General features: G+C 36.0%; 1 protein-coding gene across 8 annotated transcripts in view; it reads left to right on the top strand.

The window, feature by feature from the left end:
• The window catches only part of LOC131196430 (histidine--tRNA ligase, cytoplasmic-like), a 51439-nt gene extending 50471 nt beyond the window's left edge, over positions 1 to 968 (top strand). For all 8 annotated transcript variants that reach the window (XM_058179246.1, XM_058179245.1, XM_058179241.1 and 5 more), the window contains 2 exons: positions 406 to 552; positions 721 to 968. In XM_058179246.1, coding sequence (XP_058035229.1) covers positions 406 to 552; positions 721 to 786 — 213 coding nt within the window. In that variant the 3' untranslated portion in view covers positions 787 to 968. The remainder of the gene's footprint in view (positions 1 to 405; positions 553 to 720) is intronic.
• The last annotated feature ends 11098 nt before the right edge of the window (positions 969 to 12066 follow it).

Below are 12066 nucleotides of genomic sequence, written 5' to 3'. Positions count from 1 at the left end.
ATCCAAAAGGGGTAAATACTTATACAGAGTTGTAAAATGGTTATAAAAGCTGTGGTGGTACAGTGGTTAAAATGCAGTATTACAAGCTAACTCTGCCAACACATTACAAGTTCAATCCTGACCAGCTCTAGATTGAATCAGCCTTCCGTCCTTCCAAGATCAGTAAAATAAGGATCCAGATTATTGGGAGCAATATGCTTACATTGTAAGCTGCTCCAAGAGTGCTGTAAAGCACTAGAACAGCATATAAGTACTATTGCTATTGCTCTATGCAACCTTCAGTTCAATGAAAAATATCTTAGTTTTTTACTAAATGTCTTAAATAATTCTGTGAGTCAATCATTTTGTACTATATCTTAACTGATGTTGCCAGTATTTATATTTCCATTTCTTAACATTTTTCAGGCAGAGATGTTATATAAAAAAAATCCCAGATTACTGGAACAATTGCAATATTGTGAAGAAACAGGAATCCCACTGGCAATCATCATTGGAGAACAAGAACTGAATGATGGAGTAGTGAAACTTCGGGATGTTGTGACTAGGAAAGAGGTTGGTGTTGTTATTTAATGGAGTCAATTTGAAACTATTGCTGTGAAATAATCTTCCCTAGAGCTGATTGAACACCACTGAGATCATGTTTGCAATTCAATTTTCCTCAGTAAAGATATTTTATTTTGATTAGTTGCACTAATCAAGTCTCTATTATCTGCTTTTTAGGTTAATATCCCTCAAGAGAATTTTATAGAGGAGATCAAGAGAAGATTGGAAAAATACAATACTTAATTTCATGTAATCGACTTTTTATACTGCTCCTAAGGCTGATTTATATGCTTACACACTGCTCTTATGGAATACTGCAGGCTTGTAAAGCACCTGGAGTTGTTCAGTATTTCTTTCTCTCTTTTTTTTGTAATAAAATAATATTTCACATTTTAGTCACACAAACCAAGATTTAGAGAACTGGATTTGTGTCATTGTACTTTTCTTATCCACTATTGCTGTGTACATAGGCTTAAGTATGCTGGCCTTTCAAAAAGAATTAGCTTTTCTGTTATTGTCATTAATTATGTTCTCCACTTACATTACTAATCTGATTGGCATGTCAGTTCCCAAATCTGCAGCTAACTACACAGTTGTAAAGCAGTGCTGATAGATTTGTGAATGATTGATAAATGTTTTTGACTCATTGTTTTAGCCATCTGGCAAAACTCACCATCTGTAGTAGCCTGTTGATCGATGGCTTTGCAGACATGCAGAGTTTTGAAAGAGTTCTTCATGAGCTCTTAACCGTGCTGGTTAAGCCATCTGTCAAAATCAAGTGTCTCAACAGATGCAAAGATAAAATAGAGTTTCATTCTTCAAAAAGTACTTCTTTTGAAATAACTGAATTCTCATGCTTTTACTTACCATTTTCCAGAGCTGATCTGCAAGATGCAGGGTATAATGCTTCAGCCTAATTTTCCAGCTCCACAAACAGAATGGACCTGGAAGAGAGTGCCCTGGGGGGTCATAACTTCATCAGGTTCAACTGATCAATAAGTGCTGATCTGATCACATTCCCTGTTGCCACTTGACTTCACAACCAACAAGTATATCTGTAACAGCTTATATTCAGTTGTGGTCTCCTGTGGATTGTTAACTTGCCTTAAAGGAATTTAGGACTGCTATTCTATCTTACTATTAGCAAAGAACATTCAAAGAATCACTGCCATGCCTGTTTTTGAGTGGTGTGCCTTGAAGGCCTGACATATACTCATACTGGAAAACAACGTAGTTTAGCTTCATATAATACATATTCCCATAGGAGAAAGAAGGAGGGGCTGAAGATATTGGGGTGGAAGGAAAGCTGAAAAAATGCAAGTAAAGTAAGTACAGAGCCATTTTAATGAACTGTTAGATGGGAGACCATGAATTCCAATGTTACCTTAGGCATGGAAACTAGTTGGCTGACTTTTAGACCACCTCATCTCACAGGATGGAAGTTTGGGGAAAACAGGATGTAAAAGTATTGTGTACACCTTGGGTTGTACAAATATGTGGGTTATAAATCTAACAAAATGTTAATAACTAAGATCAAGACTGAATTTTGAAGTAGTATGGTTTTAATAAAGAGCTGGCAAGTATGAGTTGGTTTTGGGCAGCGGTTATGTTGTAAAAAGCTTGTTCGAAAGTGGCCTGAAGTTCACAAAATGGGTTCAGGGCAGGCTAGGGATATGTGCCAAAATGAAAGAGGTAGATACATAATTGCCTACCCGGTTGCATATGGCTGTAGTAAGAGGGTCAAAATGATGATCAGCAGTTTTACCAACCTAAGAAATGGCAACTGCCAGCCTACTTACAGAGTAAGAGTCACTATTAACACAGAGTCCTTCCTTAACTCTAGAAGATAGGTAAGAGCAGAAAAATAGTGTAGAGGTACCTTCATCTGCCATACGCACACCAATCAAGCACCATTATTGGGGGTCTATATATCCAGTTACATATTGCTCTGCAGTTTAAAATGTCAAGCAGCTTCTCTTAACTCAAAATAGTCAACAGAAAAAGGGAAGAATGGAATGCTGTGTTTGGTTGTAAATCATATTTGCAAACTTGCTATTTGTTTAATGAAAGTGAAAAATTCCAAAAGTTGTTGTGCATAAAGTTTCTATTAAATCCTAGGTTGGGGATGAGATGAAGGCAATATCAAGGATATATCAGGACATGCTTATTGAATGCTTAGATTTTACTTATTTATATTTCATATTTCTAAATCACCCATCTCCCTCAGAATGTGGTAATGACCTCTGCTCAAATCACATAGCTTTGTCCTGATTAATGTCTGGCTGTAGACATGCAGTAATAAATACTATAGATCTTTTATTCTGTTTTATGCACTTGCCATACTTAATCTTAAATGGATCAATTGTGTAATTATCTGTATGCGCATTGCATCAGTTAAATGGTCTGTGCCAGATGGCCCCAAATGATTTTGGAATGCAGTTGGGGTGTTTTCATGTCAGTGACACTGTCAGAGCCCTGGCTTTTGTATGAAATTTAAAAAATCAATTAGAGAATGGAAATTTGCTCTTCATTGTACAAGTAAAAAAAGCATCAGAGTAAGCTACGAGCACTTCCAATTGGTGCTTTGGAATGCATGAATATACTACATGCTTGCACCTCTTTAAAGCAACTATCTTTTCACAGTATCATTCAGCAACTACAATCAAAGAGAAACTTAGCAGAGAACCTTGAGCCCAGATCTGTTCACCCAATTTGGTGAATTGCCAGTGCAGGAATGGCTATTTGAAGGAGCCAAGGCTTTAGAGCCCCACCAACCCCATAACCCCATAACCCCTTTAGAGCCCCACCAACCCCATAACAAACACAAATAGCATAGGAAACAGGGAAAATATAATGCAGACCCTAAAGTAGACTTAATATAGGGTTTTCTTCATTTTTATTATTTAATCTAATTTTTCTCCAATAAAAAATAAAACATTCTGGCTTCTCTTATATGAGGGACGATATTGTTTCTGATTTTATACCACTGTCTCATCCAAAACCTACCTGTGCCAAGATTTGGCTAATTGTTCTTGACAACACTGATGCTTCAAATTATATCTCATCTTGGATCATATTGCTAAAGCTGTTGGAGGCCACAGTCATCTGGAGATCATGATTTATATATATCTTTGCAACAGCTTGTATAATCTTGTCGCTTGTTTTTTTACAACCAGCAGAAAACTGCATAACTTCTTTTCTCCTTATGTCCATTTAGTTCTTTATTGGTTTCATTCTAAATTTTAAGACTAAAATGTGTTTGAATATTAGTAGCTTGGGTTGGTAGTTAGGCTGTTAGTTTGAGCTCTGAACTTGGCAATTTGGTTGCAAATATTTTGTCACCATTTGAGGAGACATCGTCAATGTGTTTTATTTTTTAATTTTTATTTAAAAAGTTTTACAAACATTTTTACGCAAGTTTTCTCCCTCCACCCCTACCCCTACCCTCCCCCCTCCCTCCCTCACCCAGACCCCCCTCCCCCACCCACCCACCCCAGTCTTCCCAGAGCAAAATACAAGATATAAAGCTTAGCAATCATAAACTAACATAAACAACCCTAAAAACTTTTATCTTACTCTTACTTTAACTTCCCCTTTTCCATTAACAAATAGAAAAAAGGAAAAACAAGCTAATACAATTAAACCCTATCCAATCATAAGCTATCTTCAGTCCTTCTTCTCAGTATATATCTTTCATGGATAGTCTTTCATGTACGTTGAAACTTCCACTGCTTCTCATAAGTTCCTTAATTTAACGTCCAATCTTCAATAAACAATAGTCCATCTTCCAGTACTGTTATAACAAAAGTCCTTCATCCAATGATATATTTGTCTGTCATACATAAGTAATTGATTTATCAACATTTATCTTATTCTTACGTACTTAACAAATTTTTATCCAAAATATTTTAATTTTTTAATAAATCCCCCATATAAAATCAAATAAAGTTACCACTATCATATCTCTTACATTTAAATTTTCTACTTCTCATAAATTTTAATTTAATATCCAATCTTCAACAATAACCAATAGTCCATCTTCTAATTTTGCTATTACAAAAGTCCTTCACCCAATAATATATTTATCTGTCATACCTAGTATTAAGTAATCAATATTTCTATTAACATTTATCTAGTTCTTACCTACTTTAACAATTTTTATCCTAAATAGTTTAATTTTTAGCAAATTCACCATATAAAATCAGATAAGATTACCACAATCATATCTCAAAACTATGCCATCTACTTTTGCTCCATGTCTTCCCACTCTTTCCCTTATTTTTTTTTCTTATAACCCTTTTTTAATACATATATAAACTAATAACCTCAAATACCATCTACTTTTAATATAAACTCTTCTCCATTTAACCCCACAGACACATTTCCAACAGTTAAATTAAGAAATTTAAATTTCTTAAAAATACACGTACAAATTAAACTTCCTTTTTATATTATATTAAAAAGTTTCCATAATTAACCCTTTCACTTAAAGAAAAAGAGGGGGAAAAAGATCTCTTCCCTTAAATTTAATAGTTAAACAAATTAATCTTTAATCCTTTACCTCCTCTGCTTTTATCAATATTTCTCCATATTTACAGGTTTATTTATCTCGTGATTGTTTCACTTCCATCCCCCATTTTTCCCCCTCCATTCCTACACTCATCTTAGCTTCTAACAACCCAAAATTTCAGCCTTTAATACCTTAGTGTAGAAATCTCTTGCTTTGGAAACTGTATTAAAACTATACTTTCTTCCTTTATAATTCACTGTTAAACCAGCTGGAACATTCCATCTAAACAATATTTGATGTTTCTTAAGCTCCTCCACTAAAAAGGCAAACTGCTTTCTACTTCTTAACATTTTAGGAGGGATTTCCTTCATCACTAGTACATCTTGGTCTAATATTTGAATTTTGTTTTTATAAAAATGCTTGTAAAATTCCATTCCTAACCTTCTTAGTTGTAAAATATACCACAATATCTCTTGGTAGCTGCTGCTGTCTTGCAATCCAGGAGTTAACACGATAAGATTTTTTCAATGTGAACTTCAAAATCTTCTGCTTTCTCTCCAATTACTTGTGCAAAGGCTTGTGTAAAAATCTTTTTAAAGTTCTCCTGTTTACAGTCTTTCAGTCCTCTAACCTTCAAGGCATACTCCATTGTTCTATATTGTAATATAACCATCTGTTCTTCTGCCTGATCCACCTTAGTCTGTACTTCCACTATTTTGTATTTCAAATTCAAATTGTTTTGTTCCCTCTGGGCCTCTTCTATTTCCTTTTGCAAATCCAAATTAATTTGATTAGTTTCTTCCATCCTCTCCTTCATTTGAACCGCATGTTCTGCCAATTTTTGAAATGTTGCCCACACTTCCTCTTCCAATTCATTATTCCAAGCTTCCACCATATTTTTAAATTCAATTATTTCTTTTTCAGTTTCACTAAATTTTTGGTCTATTACCGAAGTCTGAAACTCAAAAATTTCTTTTAGAAGAGCTCTTAAATATTCTTTCATGTCTTCTTTCAATTTGTGTATTTGAGCTAAAGAAACTTCAACGTTCTTAGCAACACTTAACTCTGTTTGCTTAGAAGCCATTTCTCCTTAACTTTATTCTACAAAGTCCAAAGGAAAGAAAAAGGAAAAAAAGGAAAAAAAATTGGTAAATCTTCCAATCCTCTCTTTAACAATGTAATTGGATTAAATAACTCCTCTTTGCTTTAACTTCTTGCTGTAAAATCAACGCCAGCACCATTAGTGAAAGCTTCTTTAACTTTCACTTTCATGCCTTGTTACAAAGACACCATTTCCTTTCTTCTTCTCTGATCATACGTTATATCCACAAACTGGGGAGTTAAAATTTTAACTTGCAACTGCCAATATTTCTGGTTTTGCTCCATCTGCGTAGAAATGCATTTATAATCCAAAATTGAACACAGATGTGGATGCGACGTTTGGCTCTGCACAAGGCAGAGGTGCCTCTGGATCTGGAGCTTTTTTCCAGGCTAATGAAGGAGCTCCCTCCCTTAAGCCTCCAGGATTAATCCTGGGGCTTTCCGGGGGGGCTCAACTTCAGCCCGAAAGCTCACCTTCCACTCTTCTCCCAAGGGGAAGGCATCCAAGCCACCAGACAGCTGATTTTCGCTGTCTAAGCGGCTTTACGAGATCACGGGGCTGGCGGTCTGCAAAAGACCGCCATCAACGATCCGCGGAGTCACCGGAAGTTGTCAATGTGTTTTGAATTGTCAGTGAGTTTTGAATTCAAAACGCACTAACAATGTCTCGAATGGTGACAAAATGTTTTGCAACCAAATTGCCAAGGTTGAAGCTCAAACCAATAGCCTAATTTTAAGACTGTTATACTTTCTCGTATAAAAAGAACTAGAATACTTATATTTATTTGATCAATGATGAGAACACCAAAATTACAGTAATATAACATAATAAAAACTATTTAAAACTATATAAAAATTAATGCATGTAACAACTCACTCGGCATATTATTACCACAGATCTAATTCTATTGAAATTTATTTTCATGCCTTAATAGCTGTGACACAAAATCAAGCTACATTGCATATAATATTAGGTTTATTGTCTAATAAGAGAAAGCAAGATTAAACTTAGTTGATTATCCTAACATGATCAATACCAGAAAATGAATGGCTTCTATCAAAATTGAATTATAGGGACATATCATTCTGGAGAAAGGAATTTTGGCTAATCTTCCACTAAGGATTTCTGCAGGTAAAACATGTCAGATCTAAAAAAAGTTTGTTGCTGAGCAGAGGATATAGGTTTGGCCAAATACGTGATCAGTATCCATCTAGAATTTTCTAAATGTTCCTTGGTATGATTAGAAATTAAACTGAATTCATTCTGTTCATTATCTTAATAATATGAAGGCTTATATTCTAAAGACCTTAGCTGATGGAGAGGTACATTTTCTGAGTACTAATAAATGCTTTCTATCTTTGTTTACATTGAATATTATGCCTTAGTTCAGACTAAGATGAAAACCAGATAGTACCACTAGATGTCATCACAGGGACTTTAGTAATCATAAGTAGTTTGCTTAGGTATTTATAAGGTACTTAAAGAGTCTGGTCTTTGGGATGACATTATGTATGAGGAGTCTCTTATAAGATCTTTTCCTGAGTCTACTTCATTTTTAGTTTTTTACCATTTTCAAATTTTACTGTGTGCCAATTTGAAGAGGGCCATGCAGTTGCTTCACATATGGCAACTCAGTTGGTAGGATTGACTTTTAAACAAGCCAGGGAAAATATAGTCTGTCTTTTATTCTCCCAACTTGCTAGGTTATGTTTACTCATACAGTTAGAATCACCTGCCTGAAGAACAGAAAGCAAGTTGTTTCAGTAATAGGTCAGAAATAAATGCTCAGCTGCATGCAAATACTTGGGTTCTTGGTGCTCTCGGAGCTTGGTTGTTTTCTTGCAGCTGGTTCATTACCACATTTAATAACATCAGTGCTACTTAGATAATTAAATGTCTGCAACAAAACAACCAAGTTCAGAGCATCAGTGACACAGTTCAACCTTGATCTACAAATATTTTCTTCTATGAATTGGCCTTAGGTTTGCTCAGCTCATTTTGTGCTAAGAGTTAAGACATCTTTCAGAAAAGGTTGGCAAAGTAGCAGTTGGAATAGCCAGAGCATTTCTTCTTTTTTGATACAGTAATAGGAGAGCTTCTGTTCTAACTTTTAGCTCTTTTTTGCATAGGGTTAATTTTGATAAATAACAGATATATACTCCAAGATTAGTAGCAGTAGCACTTAGACTTATATACTACTTCATAGTGCTTTACAGTCCTTTCTAAGCAGTTTTTAGAGTCAGTATATTGCCCCCAACAATCTGGGTCCTCATTTTACCAATCTCAGAAGGATGGAAAGCTAGTCAACCTTGAGCCACTTAGAATTGAACTCTTGGAGTGAACTAACCTGCAGTACTGTATTCTAACCACTGCATTACCACAGCTTTAAATTAAAGGCATTCCCTGGCAACAAGTCTTGTTGAGGAAGACAATGGTGGAAGATAAATATTACTACAAGCTTCTAATTGATAAGTAAATTTTATCACTCTCCAGGAACATCTTGCTAGCTGAACCCAGCTGTTAAGCTTTCTCCTTTATAGTTATCACTACATACATATTCCACAATATTCTTATAATGCCTCCATCAAAGGAGCATACACATTTGACACTACAAAGGAATTCAATGTACTAATTATGTTGTGGCCTGAAATTTTAACATTAACAGAGTTGGAAGGGATCTAATAGGTCATCTAGTCCAACCCCCTGCTCAAGCAGGAGATCCTATACCATTTCTGACAAATGGCAATCCAATCTTTTCTTGAAAGTCAGGAAAGTCAGGTGATGAAGCTCCCACAACTTCCGAAGGTACACTGTTCCATTGGTTGATTGTTCTCACTGTCAGAAAGTTCCTCCTCATTTCTAGGTTGAATCTGTCCTTGGTCAGTTTCCATCCATTATTCCTTGTCTGGCCTTCACATGCTTTGGAAAACAGCTTGACCCCCTCTGTGGCAGCCCTCAAGTATTGGAAGATGGCTATCATGTCTCCCCTGGTCCTTCTCTTCACTAGACTAGCCATGCCCAGTTCATGTAACCATTCTTCATATGTTTTATTCTTCAGACCCCTAATCATTGTGGTTGCTCTCTGCACTTTTTCTAGAGTCTCAACATCTTTTTTTATAGTGTGGTGACCAAAGCTGGATGCAGTATTCTGGGTGTGGTATTACTAAGGCTTTATAGAGTGGTATTAGTACCTCACTTGAGCTTGATTGTATCCCTCTGTTAATGCAATTTACGATTGTGTTGGCTTTTTTTAGCTGCCGCTGCACACTGCTGGCTCATATTTAGCTGATTGTCCACTAAGACTCCAAGATCCCTTTTACAGTCACTGCTATTAAGCCTGGTTTCCCCAGTTTATATGTGTGCTTTTGGTTTTTCTTACCTAAGTGTAAGACTACTTTTCTCTACACTGAATTTCATTTTGTTAGATAGAGCCCAGTGTTCAAGTCTGTCAAGATCCACCTGGAACTTAAGCCCATCTCCTAGGGTGTTAGCTATTCCTGCCAGCTTAGTATCATCTGCAAATTTGGTGAGTTCCCCTTCTATTCCCTTATCTAAGTCATTTATGAAGATATTGGTATTGGGCCTAAAATGGAACCTTGTGGCACCCCACTGCTTCTCTCCATGTAGACCCATTAAGGACTACTGAGTACGGTTTGTCAGCCAATTGCAAAGCTATCTATCTCGCTTTTTTCTAGCTTACGAAGAAGTAGGTTGTGGTCTACTTTATAGAATGCCTTGCTGAAGTATATTATGTCCACAGTATTTCGCTGTCTATTAATTTAGTCATTATGTTGAAGAATGAGATAAGATTGGTTTGGCATGATCTGTTTTTAACAAACCTGTTCTGACTGCTAGTTATTACTTTACTTTACTCATTTCTAGGTGTTGGCCAATCTGTTTTTTTATTATCTTTTCCAATATCTTCCCAGGTATTGATGTTAGGCTGATAGGTCTGTAGTTTCCTGGGTCTGTTTTTTTCCTTTTTTGAAGATGGGAACCACATCAGCTCTTTTCCAGTCCTTTGGTAGTTCCCCGATGTTCTAGGATTCTTGAAAGATGTGGTGCAATGGTTCTGAGATGACATCTGCCAGCTCCTTTAGAACTCTGGAATGTAATCCATCAGGTCCTGGTGATTTGTAATCATCAAGATCAGACAGGTGTTCTCTTACCATTTTTTTGCTTATTTTAACTTTTATTTCCAGTCTGTTTTTTACAGTTACGTTTCTGGTAGATTGGGCTATAGTTTATTTTTGCATATAAGACCAATGCAAAGAATGAGTTACACAGTTCTGCTTTCTCTCTGTTGCCTGTTATTTCCTTTCCATCTTGCCTCTTAAGTGGACCAACTGTTTCCTTGATTTTTTTCTTGTTATTTATATATTGGAAGAAATTTTTTTTTTATCTTTGACTTTTGTTGCAAGTCTTTGTTCATTCGGAGCCTTTGCTTTCCTGACTTCGTCTTTGCAGATTCTGGCTGTCTGCTGATATCCTGCCTTAGTTATGTGTCCCTCTTTCCATTTTTTGTACTTGTCCTTTTTGTCTTTCAATTTGTCAGAGAGATCTTTGTGCAGCCATACTGGTTTCTTCTTAGATTTCTTTTTTTTCTTTCTCAGCGGTATTGTGCTGGTCTGGGCTTTTATGATCGTATTTTTCAGAGTTTCCCAAGATTCTTGAGTTGTTTTCCCCTTCAGGATTTTCATCCAAGGAATCTTTCCCAAGTTCTCTGAGTTATTAAAATCTGCTCTTTTAAAATCTAAGATTCTGGTATCATTTTGTTCTATTGTTTGTGTTACGTTGAATTCTGTAGGTTTCTCCTTAATCACTTATTTCCCAAATTAATAAGTGAAATTAACCTTGAAAAACCGTTTCTCCTAAAGGAGAAACTAACAAAAAAATTTATTTTGTAGATATGGAGCGCTGGGTATGAACTTCTCCTGTATCATCATCTTCACAAGAGAGATAAGATATTTAGAATTGTATTAAAATATTTTTTTAAAAAATCTGCATCTTATATAGTATGAGCCCTAATTACATATGTATATTCTAGTCTATTTCCTCTCAAAAATGTAGCAGAGCAGATATAGTAAGGTTAAAGAAGACCAAATTATTTTGCAATTTTTGTTCCGAGGAGGTTAAAAAAATGAGTATTTTAAATCGATGCTAAAGTTTCTTAAAAATACAGAGAAAACTGCTACATTTTGGTAGAGAAATCTGAAAGATGAGATACTGAAAGATGAGATACAGCATTCAATACCATCATTCCAGATATTCTTCTAACTAAGCTAAACCAGCTACCGGTACCGGAACAGACTTGTAAATGGATCACAAGCTTCCTAACAAACGGGAAGCAGCAGGTGAAGCTAAGCAAGATCACATCAGATACCTGTACAATTAGCACAGGGCCCCCCCAAGGCTGTGTGCTCTCCCCACTTCTCTTCTCTCTGTATACCAATGACTGCATCTCCAACGATCCATCTGTTAAGCTACTGAAGTTCGCAGATGACACAACAGTGATTGGGCTCATTCGAGACTGACGAATCCGCATATAGACGAGAGGTCGAACGACTAGCCTTGTGGTGCAACCAAAACAATCTGGAACTGAACACACTCAAAACCGTAGAAATGGTGGTAGACTTTAGGAGAAACCCTTCCATACTTCCACCTCTCACAATACTAGACAACACAGTATCAACAGTAGAAACCTTCAAATTTCTAGGTTCTACCATATCGCAAGATCTAAAATGGACAGCTAACATCAAAAACATCTTTAAAAAAGGACAACAAAGAATGTTCTTTCTGCGCCAACTCAGTAAGCTCAAACTGCCCAAGGAGCTGCTGATTCAGTTCTACAGAGGAATTATTGAGTCTGTCATTTGCACCTCTATAACTGGTTCGGTTCTGCAACCCAACA

The sequence above is a fragment of the Ahaetulla prasina genome, chromosome 3 (genome assembly GCF_028640845.1).
Source record: "Ahaetulla prasina isolate Xishuangbanna chromosome 3, ASM2864084v1, whole genome shotgun sequence".
Lineage (NCBI taxonomy): Eukaryota > Metazoa > Chordata > Lepidosauria > Squamata > Colubridae > Ahaetulla > Ahaetulla prasina.
This window is presented reverse-complemented; position numbering and strand designations above follow the sequence as displayed.